This window comes from Nerophis ophidion, linkage group LG03, assembly GCF_033978795.1.
Source record: "Nerophis ophidion isolate RoL-2023_Sa linkage group LG03, RoL_Noph_v1.0, whole genome shotgun sequence".
NCBI lineage: Eukaryota > Metazoa > Chordata > Actinopteri > Syngnathiformes > Syngnathidae > Nerophis > Nerophis ophidion.
In genome coordinates this window covers 29,783,693-29,809,961 of record NC_084613.1, presented here as the reverse complement: position 1 = coordinate 29,809,961, position 26,269 = coordinate 29,783,693, and the positions used below count along the sequence as shown (strand labels likewise).

The following is a 26,269-nucleotide window of genomic DNA, read 5'->3' as shown; positions in this document are numbered from 1 at the left end:
TTTTTCATAGTTTGGCCAGGGGTGCGACTTATACTCAGGAGCAACTTATGTGTGAAATTATTAACACATTACCGTTAAATATCAAATAATTTTATTTAGCTCATTCACGTAAGAGACTAGACCAGAGGTAGGGAACCTATGGCTCTTTTGATGACTTCATCTGGCTCTCAGATAAATCTTAGCTGACATTGCTTAACACGATAAGTAATTAACAATTCCGCTGGTAATAACTGTGTTAAAATAACCTTCCAATTATAAAACATTCTCATGCATTTTAATCCAAACAACCGTTTTCTATCGCACCTGTTCAAGATGTCGCATTAATGTTAAGAAGTATTATACTTATTATTGGTTAACTTTTAGAATAACAATTTTATTAAAAAGAATAAGAAACTATACACTAAAAATGTTGGTCTTACTTAAAAATGCACATATTTAGTTGTATTCAGTGTTAAAAAATATTATATGGCTCTCACGGAAATACATTTTGGAATATTTGGCTTTCATGGCTCTCTCAGCCAAAAAGGTTCCCGACCCCAGGACTAGACGTATAAGATTTCATGGGATTTATCGATTAGGAGTGACAGATTGTTTGGTAAACGTATAGCATGTTCTATATGTTATAGTTATTTGAATGACTCTTACCATAATATGTTACGTTAACATACCAGGCACCTTCTCAGTTGGTTATTTATGCGTCATATAACGTACACTTATTCAGCCTATTGTTCACTATTCTTTATTTATTTTAAATTGCCTTTCAAATTTCTATTCTTGGTGTTGGGTTCTATCAAATAAATTTCCCCCAAAAATGCGACTAATACTCCAGTGCGACTTATGTATATGTTTTTTTTTTTTTCTTCTTTATTATGCATTTTTGGCAGGTGCGACTTATACTCCGGAGCGACTTATACCCTGAAAAATACGGTAATGCTGTATTATAGACTGTATTTATATTATTCACATGTAAAAAATACCCAGGTATTTATTGTCTGTTGTAAGTGAACTGTGGTGCTGAATTTACCCCAGTGATCAATAAATTACTTTCCATTCATTCTGTTCTTTAATACAAAATGTATTATATAAAAAGATACAACATTTAATTAAGTAAAAAATGTTTAATTGTGAGATAGAAAGTCATATTTATGACATAAAAGTCATAATTATCATATGTCTATACTAGAGATGCGCGGTTTGCGGTCTCATCCGCGGAGTCCGGATAAACCGCGGGTCGGGCGGTTGACATGACGATAAAATAGATTTTAATTAGATTCGGGTGGGTGGCAGTTGAACCATCCGGAAATATTTGATATGCATGGTTCTGTGATCGGTATCCTTTGCCATTCAAAGTGCCATTTAAGACCCGTGTCATAAAGCGAAGAAGAAAATAATAAACGCAATTATTCTCATGAATGACTGCCGGTAGTAACGCAGATAATAAGTATTAGGGCGTGTAATGAAGCCATTGGCTTTGTCGCCTACTACAACATGTACGATCTGCTTGTCAGTCCAGCATCATGTTACAGTATTAGTGGCTTCCGAGGCAACACGCACACGACTGCAGGGCATACTGGGTGACAGAGTACACTAATGGTTGTGATATAAACAATTTTAACACTCTTAGTAATATGCGCCACGCTGTGAAGCCACACCAATTAAGAACGACAAACACATTTCGGGAGAACATCTTCACAGTAACACAACATAAACGCAACACAACAAATACCCACAATCCTTTGTATTCATGACACTTCCTGACTATTTTATACACCCCGCTAGCAGCAAACCCCCCCAACCCCCCCCCCCCCCCCGGCGGGGGTGTAAAATATATTCAGGAATTGTCATGAATACAAAGGATTATGGGTATTTGTTGTGTTGCGTTTATGTTGTGTTACTGTAAGGATGTTCTCCCGAAATGTGTTTGTCAATCTTGTTGGGTGTGACTTCACAGCGTAGCGCATATTAGTAAGTGTTAAAGTTGTTTGTATCACAACCATCAGTGTACTCTGTATCACCCAGTATGCCTTTCAATCTTGAACGTGTGATTGCGTAAACTACACACAACATGCTGCCGGACTAACTATCGGTTCGTACATGTTGTTGAAGGTGTCGAAGAAAATGTCTTCACAGCACGCCCATATTCCTGTAATAAGTATGAACGCTATTGGATAGTCGTGAGAACGTTAGCGGCTCCAATTGTCATCATCACTCTGTGAAACAGGTTCAAACAGCAGAGTGGTAAAGGCGAATAACCCCTGATGTATTATAGCGGGCGGTTGGCGGGCGTGTACGGTCCTGGTAAAATGTTGGTTCGGGTGGACGGCGGGTGGATGACGACATTGGTGATGCAGATGCAGATGATATAATTGCCTATCCGCCCATCTCTAGTATATACGGTATACCATATCTACTCAATGGCCTAGTGGTTAGAATGTCCGCCTTGAGATCGGTAGGTTGTTACTTCAAATCCCGGCGGAGTCATAGCAAAGACTATAAAAATGGGACCCATTACCTTCCTGCTTGGCATTCAGCATCAAGGGTTGGAATTGGGGGTTAAATCATCAAAAAATAGCTATGACTTATGTTACAGAGTTATAATCGTAGCTATGACTTATGTTACAGAAGAGTCACAGTAGTGCTTTGGCATGAGATCTCCGGTTCACACATGGATTGCACACACACTTTTAATCTCATAATTTTGACATTCTTATCTCATAATTGTTACTATTTATCTCATAATTCTGACTTTTTAGCTCATGATTTGGACTTTTATGTCATAATTTCAATGTTTTATGTTATAATTTTAACTTTCTTATCTCATAATTCTTCCATCATCCATCCATCCATCCATCCATCCATCTTCTTCCGCTTATCCGAGGTTGGGTCGCGGGGGCTACAGCCTAAGCAGGGAAACCCAGACTTCCCTCTCCCCAGCTACTTCGTCTAGCTCTTCCCGGGGGATCCCGAGGCGTTCCCAGGCCAGCCGCGAGACATAGTCTTCCCAACGTGTCCTGGGTCTTCCCCGTGGCCTCCTACCGGTTGGACGTGCCCTAAACACCTCCCTAGGGAGGCGTTCGGGTGGCATCCTGACCAGTTGCCCGAACCACCTCATCTGGCTCCACTCGATGTGAAGGATCAGCGGCTTTACTTTGAGTCCCTCCCGGATGGCAGAGCTTCTCACCCTATCTCTAAGGGAGAGCCCCGCCACACGGCGGAGGAAACTCATTTCGGCCACTTGTACCCGTGATCTTATCCTTTCGGTCATGACCCAAAGCTCATGACCATAGGTGAGGATGGGGACGTAGATCGACCGGTAAATTGAGAGCTTTTCCATCCGGCTCAGCTCCTTCTTCACCACAACGGATTGGTACAACATCCGCATTACTGAAGACACCGCACCGATCCGCCTGTCGATCTCACGATCCACTCTTCCCTCACTCGTGAACAAGACTTCTAGGTACTTGAACTCTTCCACTTGGGGCAGGGTCTCCTCCCCAACCCGGAGTTGGTATTCCACCCTTTTCCGGGCGAGAACCATGGACTCGGACTTGGAGGTGCTGATTCTCATTCCGGTCGCTTCACACTCGGCTGCAAACCGATCCAGCGAGAGCTGAAGATCCCGGTCAGATGAAGCCATCAGGACCACATCATCTGCAAAAAGCAGAGACCTAATCCCACGGTCACCAAACTGGAACCCCTCAACGCCTTGGCTGCGCCTAGAAATTCTGTCCATGAAAGTTATGAACAGAATCGGTGACAAAGGACAGCCTTGGCGGAGTCCAACCCTCACTGGAAATGTGTTCGACTTACTGCCGGCAATGCGGACCAAGCTCTGGCACTGATCGTACAAGGAGCGGACCGCCACAATAAGACAGTCCGATACCCCATACTCTCTGAGCACTCCCCACAGGACTTCCCGAGGGACACGGGCGAATGCCTTCTCCAAGTCCACAAAACACATGTAGTAGACTGGTTGGGCAAACTCCCATGCACCCTCAAGAACCCTGCCGAGAGTATAGAGCTGGTCCACAGTTCCACAACCAGGACGAAAACCACACTGTTCCTCCTGAATCCGGGGTTCGACTATCCGGCGTAGCCTCCTCTCCAGTACACCCGAATAAACCTTACCGGGAAGGCTGAGGAGTGTGATCCCACGATAGTTGGAACATACCCACCGGTCCCCCTTCTTAAAGAGAGGAACCACCACCCCGGTCTGCCAATCCAGAGGTACCGACCCCGATGTCCACGCGATGCTGCAGAGTCTTGTCAACCAAGACAGCCCCATAGCATCCAGAGCCTTAAGGAACTCCGGGCGGATCTCGTCCACCCCCGGGGCCTTGCCACCGAGGAGCTTTTTAACTATCTCGGCGAACTCAGCCCCAGAAATAAGAGAGTCGACCACGGATTCCCCAGGCACTGCTTCCTCATAGGAAGATGTGTTGGTGGGATTGAGGAGGTCTTCGAAGTATTCCTTCCACCTATCCACAACATCCGCAGTTGAGGTCAGCAGAACACCATCCGCACCATACACGGTGTTGATAGTGCACTGCTTCCCCTTCCTGAGGCGGCGGACGGAGGTCCAGAATCGCTTCGAAGCCGTCCGGAAGTCGTTTTCCATGGCTTCCCCGAACTCCTCCCATGTCCGTTTTTTTCCTCCGTGACCGCTGAAGCCGCACACCGCTTGGCCTGTCGGTACCTGTCCACTGCCTCCGGAGTCCTATGAGCCAAAGGGACCCGATAGGACTCCTTCAGCTTGACGGCATCCCTCACCGCGGGTGTCCACCAAGGGGTTTTAGGATTTCCACCCCGACAGGCACCAACTACCTTGCGGCCACAGCTTCGATCAGCCGCTTCGACAATAGAGGTGCGGAACATGGTCCACTCGGACTCAATGTCCAGCACCTCCCTCGTGACATGTTCGAAGTTCTTCCGGAGGTGGGAATTGAAACTTTCTCTGACAGGAGACTCTGCCAAACGTTCCCAGCAGACCCTCACAATGCGTTTGGGCCTCCCAGGTCTGTCCGGCATCCTCCCCCACCATCGCAGCCAACTCACCACCAGGTGGTGATCGGTAGAAAGCTCCGCCCCTCTCTTCACCCGAGTGTCCAAAACATAAGGCCGCAAATCCGATGACACAACTACAAAGTCGATCATGGAACTGCGGCCTATGGTGTCCTGGTGCCAAGTGCACATATGGACACCCTTATGTTTAAACATGGTGTTTGTAATGGACAAACTGTGACGAGCACAAAAGTCCAATAACAAAACACCACTCGGGTTCAGATCTGGGCAGCCATTCTTCCCAATCACGCCTCTCCAGGTTTCACTGTCGTTGCCAACATGAGCGTTGAAGTCCCCCAGTAGGACAAGGGAATCACCCGGGGGAGCACTTTCCAGTACTCCCTCGAGTGTACCCAAAAAGGGTGGGTACTCTGAACTGCTGTTTGGTGCGTAAGCACAAACAGTCAGGACCCGTCCCCCCACCCGAAGGCGGAGGGAGGCTACCCTTTCGTCCACCGGGTTGAACTCCAACGTGCAGGCTTTAAGCCGGGGGGCAACCAGAATTGCCACCCCAGCCCGTCGCCTCTAACTGCCGGCAACGCCAGAGTGGAAGAGAGTCCAGTCCCTCTCCAGAGAAGTGGTTCCAGAGCCCTTGCTGTGCGTCGAAGTGATTCCGACTACATCCAGCCGGAACTTCCCCACTTCGCGCACTAGCTCAGGCTCTTTCCCCCCCAGTGAGGTGACGTTCCACGTCCGGATGGGCCAGATTCTGTAGCTGAGGATCGGACTGCCAAGTGCCCTGCCTTCGGCTGCCGCCCAGCTCACATTGCACCCGACCTCTATGGCCCCTGCTATGGGTGGTGAGCCCATTGGAGGGGTGACCCGCGTTGCCTCTTCGGGCTGTGCCCGGCCGGGCCCCATGGGAACTGGCCCGGCCACCAGGCGCTCGCGATCGTGCCCCACCTCCGGGCCTGGCTCCAGAGGGGGGCCCCGGTGACCCGCGTCCGGGCGAGGGAAATCTGGGTCCATGTTTTGTCTTCTTCATAGAGGTCTTCGAGTTGCTCTTTGTCTGATCCCTCACCTAGAACCTGTTTGCCTTGGGAGACCCTACCAGGGGGAATAAAGCCCCCGGACAACATAGCTCCTAGGATCATTGGGACACGCAAACTCCTCTACCATGATAAGGTGGCAGCTCAGAGAGGAGCTCATAATTCTTAATCATCTTTATTTTTTTTATTGGAATACACACAAACAAAACTAAACTGGTATCGATTCCTGAGTACCGTATCGATTCAAATGTGTAAAAAGTATCCCTCCACAGTTACGACTCATGACCTTTTAGTTTGTGTTTTTGAAGTATAGAAAAATAGTTTTTATCCAGGTCCATTCGACAGGGACTTTCACTTAATGCCATCAACAAATAATATACACAGCACTGAATTAAAGATGCTGTCAAAAGTCTTTGGTCTGGTTGCATTACTTACTTTTCAGTGTTTTTTTTTCTTCTGCAAAGTAAGTTTGCTCCAAGTTTCCTTTTACTTACTTGCAGTTAATTTATTTGACACAAATTTGACTGTGATGAGACGACTGAGTGTTTGCTTAACTTACTTCCACGTCTCTTCTTCCACAGTCATTGACCCTAATAGTAAAAGCAGGCCACGGTCTGACTTAGCTACACTTTACATTTCGTCAGCAATCTCCTTCTTGCCTGCTCTACATCTGTTTCGACAATTGCGCCGCGAGGAAAGAAACAGAATATCATTAGGAACATTCTCGCTTCTGAGATCCGGCTGATTTCGGCACCTTGTATCAGTTTTCAAAGACCGAGGTGATGAAATATTCCCATTCACCCTCACCAGCCATGTTTGACACTATAATCCGTCAATACCGCTTCAAATTCAGGATGTTTGAAGAAGTCCGCGCTAAGATCTTATTCACAACTTCCGTCTGTGTGTCGTCGTCATCCCCTGCGGAAAAGCCAACTTGATGAAGTTAGCTCGCCTGAACTCTTAGTTCAAAATGTCCCCCATCTCTGTTGAGGAGTTAAATAAGGTTTTAATGAAGCAATTAGACGTCTTTGGAGTAGCATATGGTCATAATTACTACTGTATGCTTCATTCAAGGGAAAATGAGGCATTAATTGCTCTTAGCTGGGTCTGGGGATTGAACTTAAAATGGGTCGAGCAGGAATACGTTCTTTCCTCCGACTACGCACTTACTTCATCAGAAATGCAAACTGTACATTTCAATTCACGGGATAACTGACTTTTTTGGCAGCCACTTGCCAGTTTTCAAAGAGGAGATCAAAATTGAGCAGGGCCCTTAAAACTGCACACTTGTAGGCTTTTTTACGACCCACGGAGGGACATTTGGAAAAATGTTTCATCTTATCTTGTCATAATGATGTTTTTTGCTGGGATTCAGTGAAGAAACATTTGCGCTTGAAAGAACTTGTTCAGCTTACAGGGAAATGTGACCCTAATAGGGGCCATTGGGGATTACCTCCATTTTGCTGCATGACCTGATGAGTAGAAATGCTTTTACTTCTTAACCTTTTCTCAACTCGTTCCAGAAAGTACATGTATTAGATTTTTAATCAGTTTGGTATAAAGTTTCATGTGTTTTTCATGTACACGCTGGTGGGTAAATACCAAACTATGGTTATTGGTACAGTTCAGTTTGGCTCACATGGTATGATTCAGAATGGTAAACTCTCCTCTGAACTGATCCACAAGTAATACTCTTTGGACTTTATGCAGTACTGTAGTTAGTTGATCTTTTTTTTGCATTTAACAATTTGTGCATTTAACAATTTGTAAAATGTATTAGTGACAGTATCATTTCATATACATATATGTATGTATAAATATGTTTTTACTGTGTATATATATATATATATATATATATATATATATATATATGTGTATGTATGTATGTATGTATGTATGTACTGCGATGAGGTGGCGACTTGTCCAGGGTGTACCCCGCCTTCTGCCCGATTGTAGCTGAGATAGGCGCCAGCGCCCCCCGCAACCCCGAAAGGGAATAAGCGGTAGAAAATGGATGGATGGATGGATATATATATGTAGTATAGTGGGACGGCGTGGTGCAGTGGGAGAGTGGCCGTGCGCAACCCGAGGGTCCCTGGTTCAAATCCCACCTAGTACCAACCTCGTCATGTCCTGAGCAAGACACTTCACCCTTGCTCCTGATGGGTGCTGGTTAGCGCCTTGCATGGCAGCTCCCTCCATCAGTGTGTGAATGTGTGTGTGAATGGGTAAATGTGGAAGTAGTGTCAAAGCGCTTTGAGTACCTTGAAGGTAGAAAAGCGCTATACAAGTACAACCCATTTATTATGTATGTATGTATGTATGTATGTGTGTGTGTGTGTGTGTATGTGTGCATATATATATATCCCTAACAGTGGGGCAAAAAAGTATTTAGTCAGCCACCGATTGTGCAAGTTCTCCCACTTAAAATGATGACAGAGGTCTGTAATTTTCATCATAGGTACACTTCAACTGTGAGAGACGGAATGTGAAAAAAAAAATCCAGGAATTCACATTGCAGGAATTTTAAAGAATTTAATTGTAAATGATGGTGGAAAATTAGTATTTGGTCAACCATTCAAAGCTCTCACTGATGGAAGGAGGTTTTGGCTCAAAATTTCACGATACATGGCCCCATTCATTCTTTCCTTAACACAGATCAATCGTCCTGTCCCCTTAGCAGACAAACAGCCCCAAAGCATGTTTCCACCCTCATGTTTCACAGTAGGTGTGGTGTTCTTGGGATGCAACTCAGTATTCTTCTTCCTCCAAACACGACGAGTTGAGTTTATACCAAAAAGTTCTATTTTGGTTTCATCTGACCACATGACATTCTCCCAATCCTCTGCTGTATCATCCATGTATCCATTTTGGTATAAACTTAACTCGTCTTTTTTGTGAAAGACTGAGCATTTTTTGGAAAGCTCTTTTTATACCCAATCATGGCAACTACCTGTTACCAATTAGCCTGCACACCTGTGGGATGTTCCAAATAAGTGTTTGATGAGCATTCCTCAACTTTATCAGTATTTATAGCCACATTTCCCAACTTCTTTGTCACATGTTGCTGGCATCAAATTCTAAAGTTAATGATTTAAAAAAAAACAAAAAAACTTTTATCTGTTTGAACATCTATATTCCGTTTAAATTTACACATAACACAATTTCCCAACTCATGGAAACGGGGTTTGTAGTCAAATCGAAAGTTCACAGCCTATCTATGTTGTTTGTCTAGTTGTTCAAGGAAAATGCCCACACGCATCACTGCACTCGTTCGTTTTCCTTGTTGCCTTCATCGTTGGATTAGATGCTATTTACGTTGCTGACACAGTTGCTTACCGTATCGTCCCGCCTACACACGCCATGATGGAAACACAAGCCTGATCAGGACCTGCTTGGTGTAAACATTACTAGATGTGAATCATACCAGTGATGGAAGCAGTAGCAGAATGACGTCAACACCCCCGTGGGACTCGCCCTGGGCATCCGCCTCCCAGTCCGTGTGCCATTAAACTTCCCGTCCTGACAGACGATGCCCTCCTCATCACATATTTGCTTAGTCGCACGTTGACTGGCGTTGTCAGGTAGTGGCGATGTGAGACGACAGACGTAGGTCGTATTCCTTCTCCAGCTGGCCCCTGATGGCCTGCATGACAATAGCGGCGCCACCTGTTTCAGCAGTGGCTATTTTTAATGCTGAGAATAAGTTGTGCTGTCATTGGTCTGTCCTCACCGTGAGATAATATACTGTACAGTGATCTTTTTTGCGACGTAATGGCTGCAGCTGCCTTGCGGGAAGCAATGACTCCTGGGAATGGGCTAAATATGATGTTCATTTCCTCTTTGAAGGCAATAGAGCGTGCAAATATTATTGTGTTGTTTTCAATGATACGACACTGAGCTTGTTAAGTGGAGAGTTGACAGCTGCCAAATGTGGGAGTTTTTCTTATTGCAGCCCACGTGTTAATGAATAAGGTGTCAGTTGATGATTCACTCCCTCATCTGAACACAGCTTGTTTTTTTTCCTTTCTCCTTGTGCAACACATTTCTCTGCGTAGAGTCTTAAAGGCCTACTGAAATGAGATTTTCTTATTTAAACGGGGATAGCAGGTCCATTCTATGTGTCATACGTGATAATTTCGCGATATTGCCATATTTTTGCTGAAAGGATTTAGTAGAGAACATCCACGATAAAGTTTGCAACTTTTGGTCGCTAACAGAAAAGCCCTGCCTTTACCGGAAGTCGCAGACGATGACGTCACCCGTTGATGGCTCCTCACGTCTTCACATTGTTTTTAATGGGAGCTTCCAACAAAAAGAACTATTCGGACTGATAAAACGACAATTTCCCCATTAATTTGAGCGAGGATGAAAGATTTGTGTTTGAGGATATTGATAGCGACGGACTAGAAAAAAAAAACGCGAAAGCATTGGGACGGATTCAGATGTTTTTAGAGACATTTACTAGGATAATTCTGGGAAATTCCTTATCTTCCTATTGTGTTGTTAGTTTTTTTGTGAGTTTACCAGTACTTGATAGTCGGAAGTGTGTGTCCACGGGTGTCTTGACCCCAGTGTCTGAGGGAAGTCGACGGAAGCTTTATGGACGGCGCAAGCTCAGCTGATCTCTGGTAAGTGGCGACTTTTTACCATAATTTTCGCACCGAAACCTGCTGGTTGACATTCGGTCGGGATCCATGTTCGCTTGACCGCTCTGATCCATAGTAAAGTTTCACCTCCATAAATTTTAAACAAGGAATCACTGTGTGTTTGTGTGGCTAGAGGCTAAAGCTTCCCAACTCCATCTTTCTACTTTGAATTCTCCAATATTAATTGAACAAATTGCAAAAGATTCAGCAACACAGATCTCCAAAATACTGTGTAAGTATTCGGTTAATCAGGACGACTTTTAGCTGTGTGTGTGTGCAGCGCTCATATTTCGTAACAGCCGGTGACGTCACGCGTACACGTCATCATTACGCGACATTTTCAAGTAGAAACTCCCGGGAAATTTAAAATTGCAATTTAGTAAACTAAAAAGGCCGTATTGGCATGTGTTGCAATGTTAATATTTCATCATTGATATATAAACTATCAGACTGCGTGGTGGGTAGTAGTGGGTTTCAGTAGGCCTTTAAGCCTCATGCTGATACTCCCCAGTGATGGACTGCCTGAGCTGATTTCTGCTAATCAATTGAGATTGGCTTTACTCACACTTAAAAGCACATTATTCAATTGCAATAGTGGCTCTCTGTCATTTGTTGATATCAGATATCGGTCCGATATCAGCATGTATCGGATGGTGTCCACTTGCATCTGAAGATTTTACTTTTGCTAAGCTGGACACCTAACTAACATCTAAATGTCCTTCAATAAGCACACAAGGTTGGTCTTTTCTTGTATTATAGTCAAGAAACATGGTTGGCTATAGGTTACTCAGAGCTAACAGCTACACTACAGCTAAGCACACACTAGCACACAAGCTAGATAAGTGCATTTAGGGCTGGGGTACCTACCGTATTTTCCGGACCATAGGGCGCACCGGATTATAAGGCGCACTACTGATGAATGGTCAATTTTTGATATTTTTCCATATAGTTTAGTTTATTAAGGATCCCCATTAGTCTACACAGCAGTGGAGACTATTCTTCCTGGGGTCCAGACAAAAAACATCACACAATCACAAAACAAAAGATTAAAATGCATGTAAAAGGCGCACAGGATTATATGGCACATTAAAGGAGTCATATTGGATTTTTTTTTTTTGAAATAGACAACACTTCCTTGTGGTGTACATAATATGGAAAGGTGGTTCTTTGGTCAAAATGTTGCATAAATGATGTTTTACAGATCATCTTTAAGCCGCTTTCGGACATTCGCTACCTGATGCGTCGTCTTGTGGGTGGTCTTATTTACGTGGCTCACTTTTGACAGCATCTTCTCTCCCCACCATCTTTGTTGTAGCGGTGTAGAGTGGAAAAACAATAGCGGAAGAAGTGTCAAAAGATGAAGCTAATTGTTTTAATAACATTCAGACCTTACTTAAATCAATAACAGAACAGCATCTCCTCATCCGGAAACAACAACAAGGCCTGAAAAATGTGTCCCGTGAAAAACCGTACGACCAGAACGCTCTAATAACTAAAGTTCCTTTGGTGAATAATGTAAACGCACTACACGGGTATGTTTTAGCTCGTTCATGGCGAGTTTACTGACAGATATAAGTAAGAACTTTACACTACTTTGTATTAAAAATGGCAACAGCAGAGGATGAATGTCCCATAACAAGAAGATAAAGAAAAAGAAGAAGCCTATTGACTACGTTGTCGGCACGGACTACAAAGGCGAATGTGTGCAATTATTCGGATTTATGCAGATCCCAAATACATATCAGCAGGTACCGGAAGGTAAGAATAGTTGCTTATGCATAATATTGTGAAACAAAATGCCAGATACTACGTCTTACCTTATACACACCATAATAATACTCGTATGTTTAATGCGCTGACAATCCACCAAGCGGCTTCATAGCTTAGCAAAGTCTTACTAAAACATTTTGATACATTTTTGAGCGCAGTGTGTAATATTCTATATTTTCAATGGAACATATAAAATGTTGGTGTTGTTTACTTGAGTCATATTGCAATCATACCTCTTACCATGTATCTCATATGTTTGTCTGCCATCTACTGGTCACACTTATCATTACACCATGTACCAGATAAAATTGCTTCAAAGTCGGTAAGCAAAACCACAATTATTCTGTACATTAGTCGCATTGGGTTATCAGGTGCACAGTTGAGTTTTGAGGGGAAAAAAAGGATTTTAGGTGCGCCTCATAGTCCGTAAAATACGGTAAGGTTTATTCTTTAATGATTAAAAAATATCGTACATTTGTGTGCGGTCTGTACCTTATAATGAGGTATTTTAGTATATAAAACACCCAAGGACAAAATTATTTGTCTTACTGGCCGTAAACCCCTCCAGATGTAACCACAGGATTTAGAGAGAGGAGGGGTGAGCTGAGCCCAGGAAGGAGCCTCCTCATTGGCTGACGCGATAGATACACGGTGCAAAATTGTTTCTAGTAAAGCACGGCTGCCGAACAACCACCTGGAAAGATGGCAATACCTGCGCTTATTGTTACAGCATATACTGCTAAAAACACAAAAAGAGGAAATCAGAGGAAGAAATTAAAGACGCTGTACAAAAAAACAAAGAAAAAATATTGCGTATTCAAGATGAAGGTCAGTTTTGGACTAACTCTGGACGTGCAAGAAGCTGTTTTCCTTCAACACAGATAATTTAATGTTATATTTTCCTATAGTTTGCGTGTATTTTATTGCGTGGCGACGTGTGTTACTGATAGTTTGCAACAAATTACAAACTCGGGGATCCTTACACACAACTTCAGACCGACAACAACCAATGTGTGTGTACGTCTTGTGTGCAATTTCAGCAAGGTGGGCAGAGTGGTGGACACGATTTACAGTTTGAATTCTGTCTGGTGACACAAGATTCTAGTACCCCACCTTTAATGGAACAATATTGTAGTCCAAAACACCAAATTTGTCAATATAAACAAGTATCAAATAATTATAATTGCATACTACTTACACATAATTCTCCAAGGCAGAAGTGTATTAGAAAGAATTCAGTAACAAAAGTGCCAACATCAATAAATTTACTGCTGCATAAGCTTAACTTGATGAATTATTGTGGCCACTAAATGTCACAATTATAATTGCCACCCCACTTCAACTCAATGACAACATAAGTCTAACATCTGCTGTGCTCTCCAAGGTTTCTCAATGTCATCCTACTGGGTTAAGTTTTTCCTTGCCCTGATGTGGGATCTGAACCGAGGCTGTCGTTGTGGTTTGAGCAGCTCTTTGAGACACTTGTGATTTAGGGCTAAATAAATAAACATTGATTGATTGATATATATAATATGTCTGTATGTATCTTTGTGTATGTGTGTATATATATATATATATATATATATATATATATATATATATATATATATATATATATATATAATATATATATTAGGGCTGCGAATCTTAGGGTGTCCCACGATTCGATTCAATATCAATTCTTGGGGTCACGATTCGATAATATATCGATTTTTTTTGATTCGATTTGATTCACAATTCAAGAATGATATTTTTCGGATTCAAAACGATTCTGTATTCATTCAGTACATAGGATTTCAGCAGGATCTACCCCAGTCTGCTAAAATGCAAGCAAAGTAGTTTTTTTTTTTGTAAAAAAAGCTTTCATAATTGTATAGGACAATCCTTTATCAACTGATTGCAATAATGTAAATTTGTTTTAACTATTAAACAAACCAAAAATATGACTTATTTAATCTTTGTGAAAACATTGGACACAGTGTGTTGTCAGGCTTATGAGATGCGATGCAAGTGTAAGCCACTGTGACACTATTGTACTTTTTTAAAAATTTTTATAAATGTCTAATGATAATGTAAATGAGGGATTTTTAATCACTGCTATGCTGAAATAATAACTAATATTGATACTGTTGTTGATAATATTATTATTTTTCCATTACTTTTGGTTTGTTCTGTGTCGTGTTTGTGTCTCCTCAATTGCTCTGTTTATTGCAGTTCTGAGTGTTGCTGGGTCAGGTTTGGTTTTGGAATTGGATTGCATTGTCATGGTATTGCTGTGTATTGTTTTGGGGGGGGGGGGGGAAGTACATCTAAGAAGGACAGCTCCAGACTTGAGAAACTGATCAGGCGGGCCGGTTCTACAATCGGAATGAAACTGGACTCACTGGTGACGGTGGCAGAGAAGAGGACTGTGGACAAACTAGTGAGCATCCTGGATGATGCCAGTCACCCTCTGCATAGCGTTATCAGTAGCCAGAGGAGCCTGTTCAGTGCTAGACTGCTTCATCCCAAGTGCAGGACTAATAGACTCAAAAACTCCTTTGTCCCACACGCCATTAGACTGTACAACTCCTCTCTGGGGCGGGGGGCGGGGGGTACAAGGATGACAGGGGATGCAAAACAATAACAGTGCAGTGCGTTTTCATGACATGGTCACTACTGCCTACTTTCTCTTGTTATATTCTTATTTTACTGTTGTATTTTTATTCCCATTGTTGCTTTTTATTTTTTATTCTTATTGTAATATTTCTCTATTTTATTTCCATTTAAACCCCCATTATTTACTTTTGTCCTTTTTTTTTAATTGATCTCAACTCTGTACACTGCTGCTGGAATTTTAATTTTTCTGAAGGAACTCTCCTGAAGGAATCAATAAAGTACTATCTATCTATCTGTCTGTCTGTCTGTCTGTCTGTCTGTCTGTCTGTCTGTCTGTCTGTCTGTCTGTCTGTCTGTCTGTCTGTCTGTCTGTCTGTCTGTCTGTCTGTCTGTCTATCTATCTATCTATCCCATACTGAAGTGTTACCAAAAACATATAACTTTGTGTTGAATATGAAAAAAAAAACCATTTCATTTTTCACTACAGAAGGGTTCGGTGAATGCGAATATCCAACTGGTGGGGTTCGGTAGCTCCAACAAGGTTAAGAACCACTGATCTAAGCCCTGGGCAGAGCGTAGCTTAGCACACTATCAGGCCTGTGTGGGGAGTGAAAGGGATGATTCAGTTGATGCATGATGCAGCCAAGTGCAGAGTTGCATATAGATTGTTATGCTGTCAGAGGGGGCCTTGTTCGCCTTCACTTTCGCTGACTCCAGCTCTCGCTCAGCCTGACGGCCTCTTGCATTTGTGGCATCGCGTCTGTGAAAATCATCCTGCAAGTGCCACTGTCTAAAATTGGTTCTCGTAACGTCACCGGTGTTTATTTCAGCCCGCGTAACATCTGTCCTCCTCCGGACTCAGACGTCCGAGGCGAGGTCTGTTTGCGTCTAGGAAGCACTCCGAATAGCCTTGCTTGCCGCCTTTTGCAATCGATAGCCGCGCCTCGCATAAAACCCAACCTCCCGTCGGTTGCATTTAATTAGGTTCTCCCCGAGGCCGCGGTAATGGAGTGTTTGCAGTTGTAACCGGGATGTCCGTATTGAGTTTCCTTCCATATCCCGCAGCCGTCGGTTAATTAACGTGTGCAAATTGCCCTGTAACTCCATGATCACCCATGAAAGCCCAGAACTGGAATCAGCGACCATAATGCATTTTTGCTCCTCCACAATGCGCGGCCAGTTTGTCTTATCTGAAGAACACATTTTCTTTCAACAAACATTTGCAGGAATTTGCAGATTGGATGTCTAAGGCAGTGAAGTGCACAATGGTGCAGGCAGCAGCAGATAAGAGGTGCTGCTGGTGGCATGGAGTCGTCAGCTGCTGACTCTGTCAAATGAACCTGACCGGAAAAACACCCCGGAGCCATGTTTTAACACCCAATCTGACACTGATCACAGCAGTTCTATCACATCAGTCGCCTGACCTTCTGTTGTGTGTGATAAAAAGGGCAGCTTGAAACTTTCTAATATGACTTCATGTCAGCAGAGCTGCATTTTATACAGGGCTTCTTTTTTATTTCATGGTGTAATGTAGCCAGATGTCAGAAAAGGTGCACGGTCCCCCATAGATCAGGGGTGTCAAGCTCATTTTAGATCGGGGGCCACATGGAGAAAAATGTACTGGGGTCAAACCACGGCATGATAACTTAAAAATAAATAGAACTTCAGATTGTATTCTTTGTTTGAAAATTGAACATTCTATAAAAAAAGACAAATCATAATGTTGTTGGGTTTCTTTACACTTACATGTTGTGGTTATTTGTAGAGACGTCCGACAATGGCTTTTTTGCCGATATTCCGATATTGTCCAACTCTTAATTATCGATTTCGATATCAACCGATACCGATATATACAGTCGTTGAATTAACACATTATTATGCCTAATTTTGTTGTTATGCATTATGGGACGGCGTGGCGCAGTGGAAGCGTGGCTGTGCGCAACCCGAGGGTCCCTGGTTCAATCCCCACCTTGTACCAACCTCGTCACGTCCGTTGTGTCCTGAGCAAGACACTTCACCCTTGCTCCTGATGGGTGCTGGTTAGGGCCTTGCATGGCAGCTCCCTCCATCAGTGTGTGAATGTGTGTATGAATGGGTAAATGTGGAAGTAGTGTCAAAGCGCTTTGAGTACCTTGAAGGTAGAAAAGCGCTATACAAGTACAACCCATTTATCATTTAAACAATGTAAAAAGCTTTTCCAAAAGTAAATCAACTCAATTTATGGGAAAAAATGCCAACATGGCACTGCCATATTTATTATTGAAGTCACAAAGTGCATTATTTTTTTTAACATGCCTCAAAACAGCAGCTTGGAATTTGGGACATGCTCTCCCTGAGAGAGCATGATGAGGTTGAGGTGGGCAGGGTTGGGAGTGGGGGGTGGGGGGGGGGGGTTAGGGTAGGGGGCGGCGGGGGGTGTATATTGTAGCGCCCTGGAAGAGTTAGTGCTGCAAGGGGTTCTGGGTATTTGTTCTGTTGTGTTTATGTTGTGTTACGGTGCGGATGTTCTCCCGAAATGTGTTTGTCATTCTTCTTTGGTGTGGGTTGACAGTGTGGCGCATATTTTTAACAGTGTTAAAGTTGTTTATACAGCCACCCTCAGTGTGACCTATATAGCTGTTGACCAAGTATGCCTTGTAGTCACTTGTGTGTGTGAACAGCCGTAGATATTATGTGACTGGGCCGGCACGCAAAGGTAGTGCCTTTAAGGTTTATTGGCGCTCTGTACTTTTCCCTACGTCCGTGTACACAGTGGCGTTTTAAAAAGTCATACATTTTACTTTTTGAAACCGATACCGATATTTTCCGATACTACATTTTAAACCATTTATCCATCCCTAGTTATTAGTATTCTATCTTTATTTGTCGTTAGTTTTACTTTCTGAATAAAGTATGTGATAATGTTCATCAGTCAACTCGTTGTTAATTTTCAATCCATCAAGACAAAAAAATAATATCAAAAAGAAATTACATTATGTTATTTTTGTAGTTTGCTCACATTATGTGGTTTATATTTTTAACATTTGTAACATAATCTACAAATATACAAATAATTGCTATTGCGACATCTAGTGGACACATTTAAAAACAGTGGTTTCTTTCAATTTTAGCAAACTTATCCCGTGGGAAGGATAACACCTGTTCGCCGTATGTTTGACAACCCTGCTATAGATGCTTCCCATTGGCAGAACTTTAGTGAAGTGAAGTGAATTATATTTATATAGCGCTTTTCTCTAGTGACTCAAAGCGCTTTACATAGTGAAACCCAATATCTAAGTTACATTTAAACCAGTGTGGGTGGCACTAGGAGCAGGTGGGTAAAGTGTCTTGCCCAAGGACACAACGGCAGTGACTAGGATGGCGGAAGCGGGAATCGAACCTGCAACCCTCAAGTTGCTGGCACGGCCACTCTACCAACCGAGCTATGCCGCCCCAACAATTAGCAACAATTAAGCATTCGCAGAAAACAGTTGTTGTGCCTTTGTCCTTTTCTTTGCTGCCCTCAGTCTCCTCTTGGATACAATTTGTCTCTTTACCAGAGTTCCAGAAATAAATACAGAAGACCATTGTTCTCCTCCTTTGTTGGTGTTTGTTTGTTCGCATGTCTCGCTCAAGACCATAAATGAGAGTTATTTTGTTTTTAGTTTCTTGTAGTATTTCCTATCCAGCGTTATGTTTCATTCCACTTCCTTTTTGTCTCCATTTGCCACAATTCCTTTGGTTTGAGCGCTGTGATCAAGGGTGATGGGTCAAATGCAGAGAATAGTTTTGCCAAACCTAGTGTGTGTGTGACAATCATTGGTACTTTAATTTTAACGTAAACTTTTTTGTTAGAGTGTCCGCCCTGAGATCTGTAGGTTGTGAGTTCAAACCCCGGCCGAGTCATACCAAACTCTATAAAAATGGGACCCATTGCCTCCCTGCTTGGCTCCCAGCATCAGGGGTTGGAATTGGGGGTTAAATCACCAAAATGATTCCCGGGCTCGGCCACCGCTGCTGTTCACTGCTCCCCTCACCTCCCAGGGGGTGAACAAGGGGATGGGTCAAATTTGTATGTGTGACAATCATTTGTACTTTAACTTTAACTTTATTTTCTTATGCCAGCCCTGTCCTCTGGACTGCTTTGCTTACTGTATTTTCCAGACTATAAGGTGTACTTTAAATATTTTTTTCTCAAAACTCGACAGTGCGCCTTATAACCCGGTGCGCCTAATGTAAGGAATAAGTTTGGTTGAGCTTACTCACCTCGAAGCTATTTTATTTCGTACATGGTGTAATGATAAGTGTGACCAGTAGATGGCAGTCAAACATAAGAAATAAGTGTAGACAGCACTATGATTGCAATATGTCTCAAATAAACAACACCAACTTTTTCATTGTTCCATCGAAAATATAGAATATTACATAAAGGCGCTCAAAAATATATCAAAATGTTTTGTTACGACTTTGGTAAGCTATGAAGCCGCACCGCTTGAAGGATTGTCGGCGCATTAAACATGCCAGTATTATCATGGTGTGTGTATAAGGTAAGACATATTATCTGGTGTTTTGTTTCATAATTTTATGCAAAAGCAACTTTTCTTACCTTCTGGTACCTGCTGATGTGTATTCGAGATCTGCATAAATCCTGAAAAATTGCGCTCGTCTGCGAGTCGATAAGCTTCTACTTTTTCCTCTTCTTGTTATGAGGCATTCATCCTCCACTGTTCAGAATCAGAATCAGAAAAGTTTTTATTGCAATTGTTTGAGAACGGGTTCACAAACTAGGAATTTTACTTGGCGCAATCGTGCAACATAAAAGACATATAACACAGAATAGAATAACATGAGCTGTAACTGAGCTATCAGGTCCTGTTATTGTTCACGTGTCTGATGGCCGAGGGGAAAAAACTGTTTAGATGGCGGGAGGTGTGGGTCTGGATGGACCGTAGTCTCCTGCCTGAGAGAAGAGGTTGACCTTTCTAATATAAAGTAAGGGAAAGTTCTAAAATATATCTGTCAGTAAACTCGCCATGAAAGTGCTAAAACATACCGGAGTTCCTGTCGGACGGTTTTTCACGGGACACATTTTCTGTGTTGTTGTTTCTGGATGAGGAGATGTTGCTCCGTTATTGTAAAGTCTAAATGTCATTTAAACAGTTAGCTCCATCTTTTGACACTTCTTCCACTCCCGTCCTTGCACGCTACACCGCTACAACAAAGATGACGGGGAGAAGACGCTGTCGAAAGTGAGCCACGTAAATAAGACCGCCCAAAAAACGGCGCATCCGCAAGCGACTGTCAGAAAGCGACTTGAAGATGATCTGTAAAACCTAATTTATGCAATATTTTGACCAAAGAACTACCATTACATGTTATGTACACCACAAGGAAGTGTTTTCCATTTAGAAAAAAAATTATAATATGAATCTTTTAATACGCCCTATAATCCGGTGCACCTAATATATGAAAGAAGATCAAAAATAAACCATTCATCGACAGTGCGCTTCATAGTTTGTTCTTTGTGCACTTCCAAGCTGAACATCCTTGTTTCTTATGATGCTTGCATTTTCCCTAATAAAACTGACTTATTTTCTGCACTTGCCTGTTATCTCTGCTTCCTGGGGTCCAGACAAACACCAAAACGTAACAGTCACATTCCAGGCTGGTGTGTTCAATGTTTTTTGGAGTTTTTATCTTGAACTGGTTTGAAATATAGGTTTTAGAATTAAAGTGGCACTCGGGAGAACACATAATCCGCAGATTAGCTTCTCCTGTGTGTACAGTAGATCTCCACAAATAAGAGCAGGAGCAGATGAGTCAGCCATAAAAAAATATATATTTTTGACATTAATAAAGCCATGACTATGAGGCTGCATTAAAGCCCCACCGTACACTAAACCTTCATGGTTCTGTTCACTTTCAGTTTATTTGGAAAATGCACACGATACAATGTAATGAATCACATATTTCCAGTTGTTTCATTACTACCCTTTTTCATATCATATAAATCGTATACCTTTTCCTTGTTCTCTGTTTGTATCAGAACAGTGAATAAATAAATACTAAATACGGATACCATAAGTAAGTAAACAAATATTAAATGCATTAATAATCAATACCTCTTTTTTTTATGGTTCCAGATGTTCATCATAATTGTTCTTCATTGTACTTTGTGAACACTTTAAGTCTGAACAGTCTCTTAAACTAAATCATATTAGTGCTTTGTTTGATTTCTTTAATTAATCCATTCCGTGATTTAATTCCACATACTGATATGCTAAAGGTCTTAAGTGTTGTACGTTTTAAATTAGATTTTCCTCTAAGGTTAGCTTGGCACCTCCTTATACACAGATCACGCATTTCTGTGCAGCACCCCAAATTCACGTCCTGCATAAAACAGCACATGAAAATGTCCAAAAATTAATGAGAATGAATTAAATGTGTCCGCAAAAGTATTCCTTGCCCCTTCCTGCTCTGTGACTGATAAGAATAAAATAGCATACAACATTGGACAGTTGTACTAGTCAGGTGTGCAAAAATTCATGTTTTGGTTATGTAAAATAATTATTCTGCACTAAAAAGATAGTTATCAATGTATTTCCCATGAATGTGTTAGGGTACCAAACACGCATCCAATTCAATTCAAGTCGGTATGAAAACCGTTTCACATATTTTAAAAAGTATCATACATTTTTGTAATGCATTGTCTCTTGTGTGGAGTTTGCATGTTCTCCCCGTGAATGCGTGGGTTCCCTCCAGGTACTCCGGCTTCCTCCCACTTCCAAAGACATGCACCTGGGGATAGGTTGATTGGCAACACTAAATTGGCCCTAGTGTGTGAATGTGAGTGTGAATGTTGTCTGTCTATCTGTGTTGGCCCTGCGATGAGGTGGCGACTTGTCCAGGGTGTACCCCGCCTTCCGCCCGATTGTAGCTGAGATAGGCGCCAGCGCCCCCCGCGACCCCGAAAGGGAATAAGCGGTAGAAAATGGATGGATGGATGGATGTCTCTTGTGTTATTTTTTGGTTTGTTTTTATTGTTTTTGTCCTTGGTCTGTTCTTATGGTATGCTTGTAATGTGTAAATTCTTGTGATTTATGTATTATTTTGTATCATGAACTGTTCAATGTTTACTCTATTAACCTGCCTTAGGACAACAGATGGAAATTAGCTATTGCGCTAACTCCGGCATATTAACATTGCTGCTCCATGTTGATGAATATGCATTGTCTGAATTCAAATAAATAAATAAATGATGGGGTCTCTAATTTCTGCTAAGGGCCCAAATATAAACATGTTGATGTTTATAATTCTGACATCACGTCGTACATTTTCTGTATGCTGTACAAACTGCCACTATTATACTGTCCATTTTATGTTTTATTATCACGTATTAAATCATTATGGACTTAGGTGAATACGACATTTTCTGTGTATAAAATGACATATTTTCTGATTTTTAAAAATGACATTTGATAGAAAATAAATATCTTTTTTTTCTTTTTTTTTTACAAATAGCTGTAAATCTGCAAAAGCACAAATATACACTGGTCATCATGTACCCATATTTGTTTTATTACATTTTTTTAATAAAAAGATTGGTTGGTTAATAATTACAGTACATTACATTTTTAAATATATTTTTTGTAATTAATATTTTTTATTACATAAAAAACTAATAAAAAAATAAAATTATGGGGTCTGCTAAGGGCCCAAATTTAACCATGTTGAGGTTTATGTTCTGACGTCACGTCGTACTCGTACTGTATGCTGTACGAACTGCCACAGTATTATACTGTCCATTTTATGTTTTATTATCATGTATTAAATCGTAATGGACTTAGGTGATTAAGACATTTTCTGTGTATAAAATAACATATTTTCTGATTTAAATAAATTACATATTTGATAGAAAAAAATATATATATATATTTATATATATATATATATATATATATATATATATATATATATATATATATATAATATGTATATGTATAATTTTTTTATTTATTTATTTTTTTTTTTACAAATACTGTAGCTGTAAATCCGCAAAAGCACAAATATACACTGGTCATCATGTACCCATATTTGTTTTTATTATATTGTTTTAATAAAAAGATTGGTTGGTTAATAATTACAGTACATTACATTTTTAATTATTTTTTTTAATTAATAATTTTTTATTACATTAAAAAAAACAACTAATAAAAAACTTAAATGATGGGGTCCCTAAATTCTGCTAAGGGCCCAAATTTAACCATGTTGATGTTTATATTCTGACATCACGTCATACACGTACGGTATGCTGTACGAACTGCCACTATCATACCGTCCATTTTATGTCCTATTATCATGTATTAAATTGTTATGGACTTAGGTTAATAACATATTTTTCTGTGTATGAAATCACATATTTTCTGATTTTTAAAATGACATATTTGATAGAAAATAAGTATCTTTTTTTTCTTTCTTTTTTTTGCAAAAACACAAATATGCACTGGTCATCATGTACCCATAGCTGTTTTTATTATATTTTTTAATAAACAGATTGGTTGGTTAATAATTACAGTATATTACATTTTTAATCAGTTTTTTTTTCTTAATATTTTTTTTATTACATAAAAAAAACCTAATAAAAAACTTGCACTTTAACAGAAATATAAACCACTGTTTTACCTTCATTAGGCTGAACCACAAGGAACAAACTGTAAAGAGAACAAAATATTCTTGGTTGACGTAATAATAACAGACATGACTGTTTATCCCCCATCGCACGCTCATTCATCTAAAGCCGATGTTGTTTATTTCCCCGCAGATCTCAGAGGGAGCCGACGTTGTTGTGTATGCATGGAGTCCGCCCGGAGAAAGCTGAGGTACAGGCCGTCCCTCCAAACCAGCATCTCTTGCAAACACAAGGGTGTGCCCAAAACAGCGTAGGCCTTCCTTTCAAGGAGCCTGGAGCTCTGTGAGGAGCGAGAAGGAAGTGAGGAAGGGGAAAAAAAAACACGGATCCTTTTTGATGAATTCTACCAAAACCTGAATGTCAAATAGAGGCTGTCGGTCCAGAGGAGACACGTGGACAATGAGTATGGCCTTTCTCCGCCTCCAAGTCTTGACTCTTCTACTTGTTATATCTCTCCATTCGGCGGCTGCTGAGAATGACGTCACTCCACGCCTCACCTTCTCTTACGGTAAGTAGCCCACTTCGTTGTTATTATGTGCATTGCAGGCCGACATTGTACCAGTCGTACGCATGTAAAGAAATGACAGCGTCATTAAGTCCCACTAAGCTCAAGCAATGTTGGCTTTGGGAGTGTCTTGAGTCCTCCACAGGGTTTTTATGTGAATAGCAGAACTCGGCAAACTGGATGTTTGTTGACTTTACGGCGCCTCCACGTGGAGGCGTTCGGGTGCACTGTTTGTTTATGTGAAGAACCTGTAGTAGTGGGTGTCATGTTGCACACAATATGAGGACATATGACAGTAGCGTAACACGTAACTTGTTATAAGGATCATTTTTGCAATCACCATGGCAACCACAATTGGTACAATCTGAGTTTTATGCTCTGCTTAATATGTCCTCCACTGTTTTTGATGGAAAATCATTGTACATGTGCAGTAGTTGTTCATTAACATTATTGACAGTCATACTAGTGTGAAAAGAAGTTAAAGGGGAACTGAATTTTGTCTATCATTCACAACCCTTAAGACAGTGTTTTTCATCCACTGTGCCGTGGCACACTAGTGTGCCGTGAGATAGTGTGGGGAATTATGCAATTTTACCTAATTGGTCGGAAAAATACTTTTTGCCAACCGATAATTATGATCGGCAAATAATACTCTTCCATATCAGCAGGTAGCAGCAGGTATCTAATAGATAAATTAGATTAGATAGTACTTTATTTATTCAGGAGACTTCCTTCAGGAAAATAATTTTTTTTAGCACAAACCCATTCAAGATCAGACAAACATTACAGGGAGACAAAACAGGATCGCTGCCGGGTCTGTCGGCTTCCAGCGCCCCTTACAAAAAAGATGAGATACAGGTACTGCAGTGGCCGTGCGTAACCCGAGCGTCCCTGGTTCAATTCCCACCTAGTACCAACCTCGTCACGTCCGTTGTGTCCTGAGCAAGACACTTCACCCTTGCTCCTGATGGGTGCTGGTTGGCGCCTTGCATGGCAGCTCCCTCCATCAGTGTGTGAATGTGTGTGTGAATGGGTAAATGTGGAAGTAGTGTCAAAGCGCTTTGAGTACCTTGAAGGTAGAAAAGCGCTATACAAATACAACCCATTTATCATTTATTTAGGTAAAAAAGGGGGGGAATGGCAGAAAAAAATAGAAGATAAAAATTAAATAAAATAAAAAAATCCGTCTAAGCCTGGGCCCTGGAGAGGGGGTCCGGACTGAGGCCAAGGGAAAAAAACAACAACAACTCATAGCCATAGTACACATTCCTCTCACATGTGTGTATGAGGGAAGCATCAAACATCAAAGAAAACAAAGGACATTAAAGACATTAAAAGAGCAGAGCTGATGCAACCAGCCACTTCTACATACAGCTATGAATAAAAAGTAAAAGAAACATTTACACTGTGGTGGCGTCTGCGGTGTTCCACGCCGTCGTCTGCTGGGGTGGAGGGAGCATGGCCAGAGACAGGAGCAGACCCAACAAAGCAACCAAGAGAGCCGACTCCACTCTCGGCCGCCAACCAACTCTCGTCCAGAGTCCAGTCCGCATGGATGAGCGAGGATACGTCCAAGGAGACTGAGGTGTCCGACACCTGCTCACCCAGCCAAGACACCGCGAAGCATCTCCGTCCCGGCGCTCAGTGCTAGCTCCGGAGCCCTGTTCCCTCATCTGCATCTCCTCCAGTCCCTCTAAACCGACTCCGGTGTGGCAGAGACCCAGCAGCTGGTGTCCATGGCCAAAAGGCTCCCGGGAGGCAGATCCAGAAGTCCACAAAAAAGCACCCCATGGGTCACGAAAGTGCCACCCCTTGTCACACAGTCCCTAAGGGTCCCGGACCAAAAGGCCAAAAAATATAATAACACATGAAAACAAGAGGGAAACACAAAAAGATGACACAAGAGCACAGAGCTCCTGCCAACAGCAGCCACTACAGCAGCGCCATCTTGGAAATAAGCTTTGTAAGACCTACTTTGCGACAAGAGAATTCATGATGCATGGACAGTTATGCACAATTGCGTCAGGTA

At 41.8% G+C, this 26,269-nt stretch overlaps 1 protein-coding gene across 3 annotated transcripts in view; it reads left to right on the top strand.

Annotated features, from left to right (window-relative positions):
• sema4ba (sema domain, immunoglobulin domain (Ig), transmembrane domain (TM) and short cytoplasmic domain, (semaphorin) 4Ba) overlaps positions 1 to 26,269 on the top strand; it is a 209,212-nt gene that overhangs the window by 81,193 nt on the left and 101,750 nt on the right. For 2 of the 3 annotated variants that reach the window (XM_061894807.1, XM_061894806.1), the window contains exon 2: positions 23,868 to 24,243. In XM_061894807.1, the coding sequence (XP_061750791.1) occupies positions 24,093 to 24,243 (151 nt within the window). In that variant the 5' untranslated portion in view covers positions 23,868 to 24,092. Of the gene's footprint in view, positions 1 to 10,570; positions 10,682 to 23,867; positions 24,244 to 26,269 lie in introns of those variants that run through there. The other variant, XM_061894809.1, reaches the window with a different exon arrangement.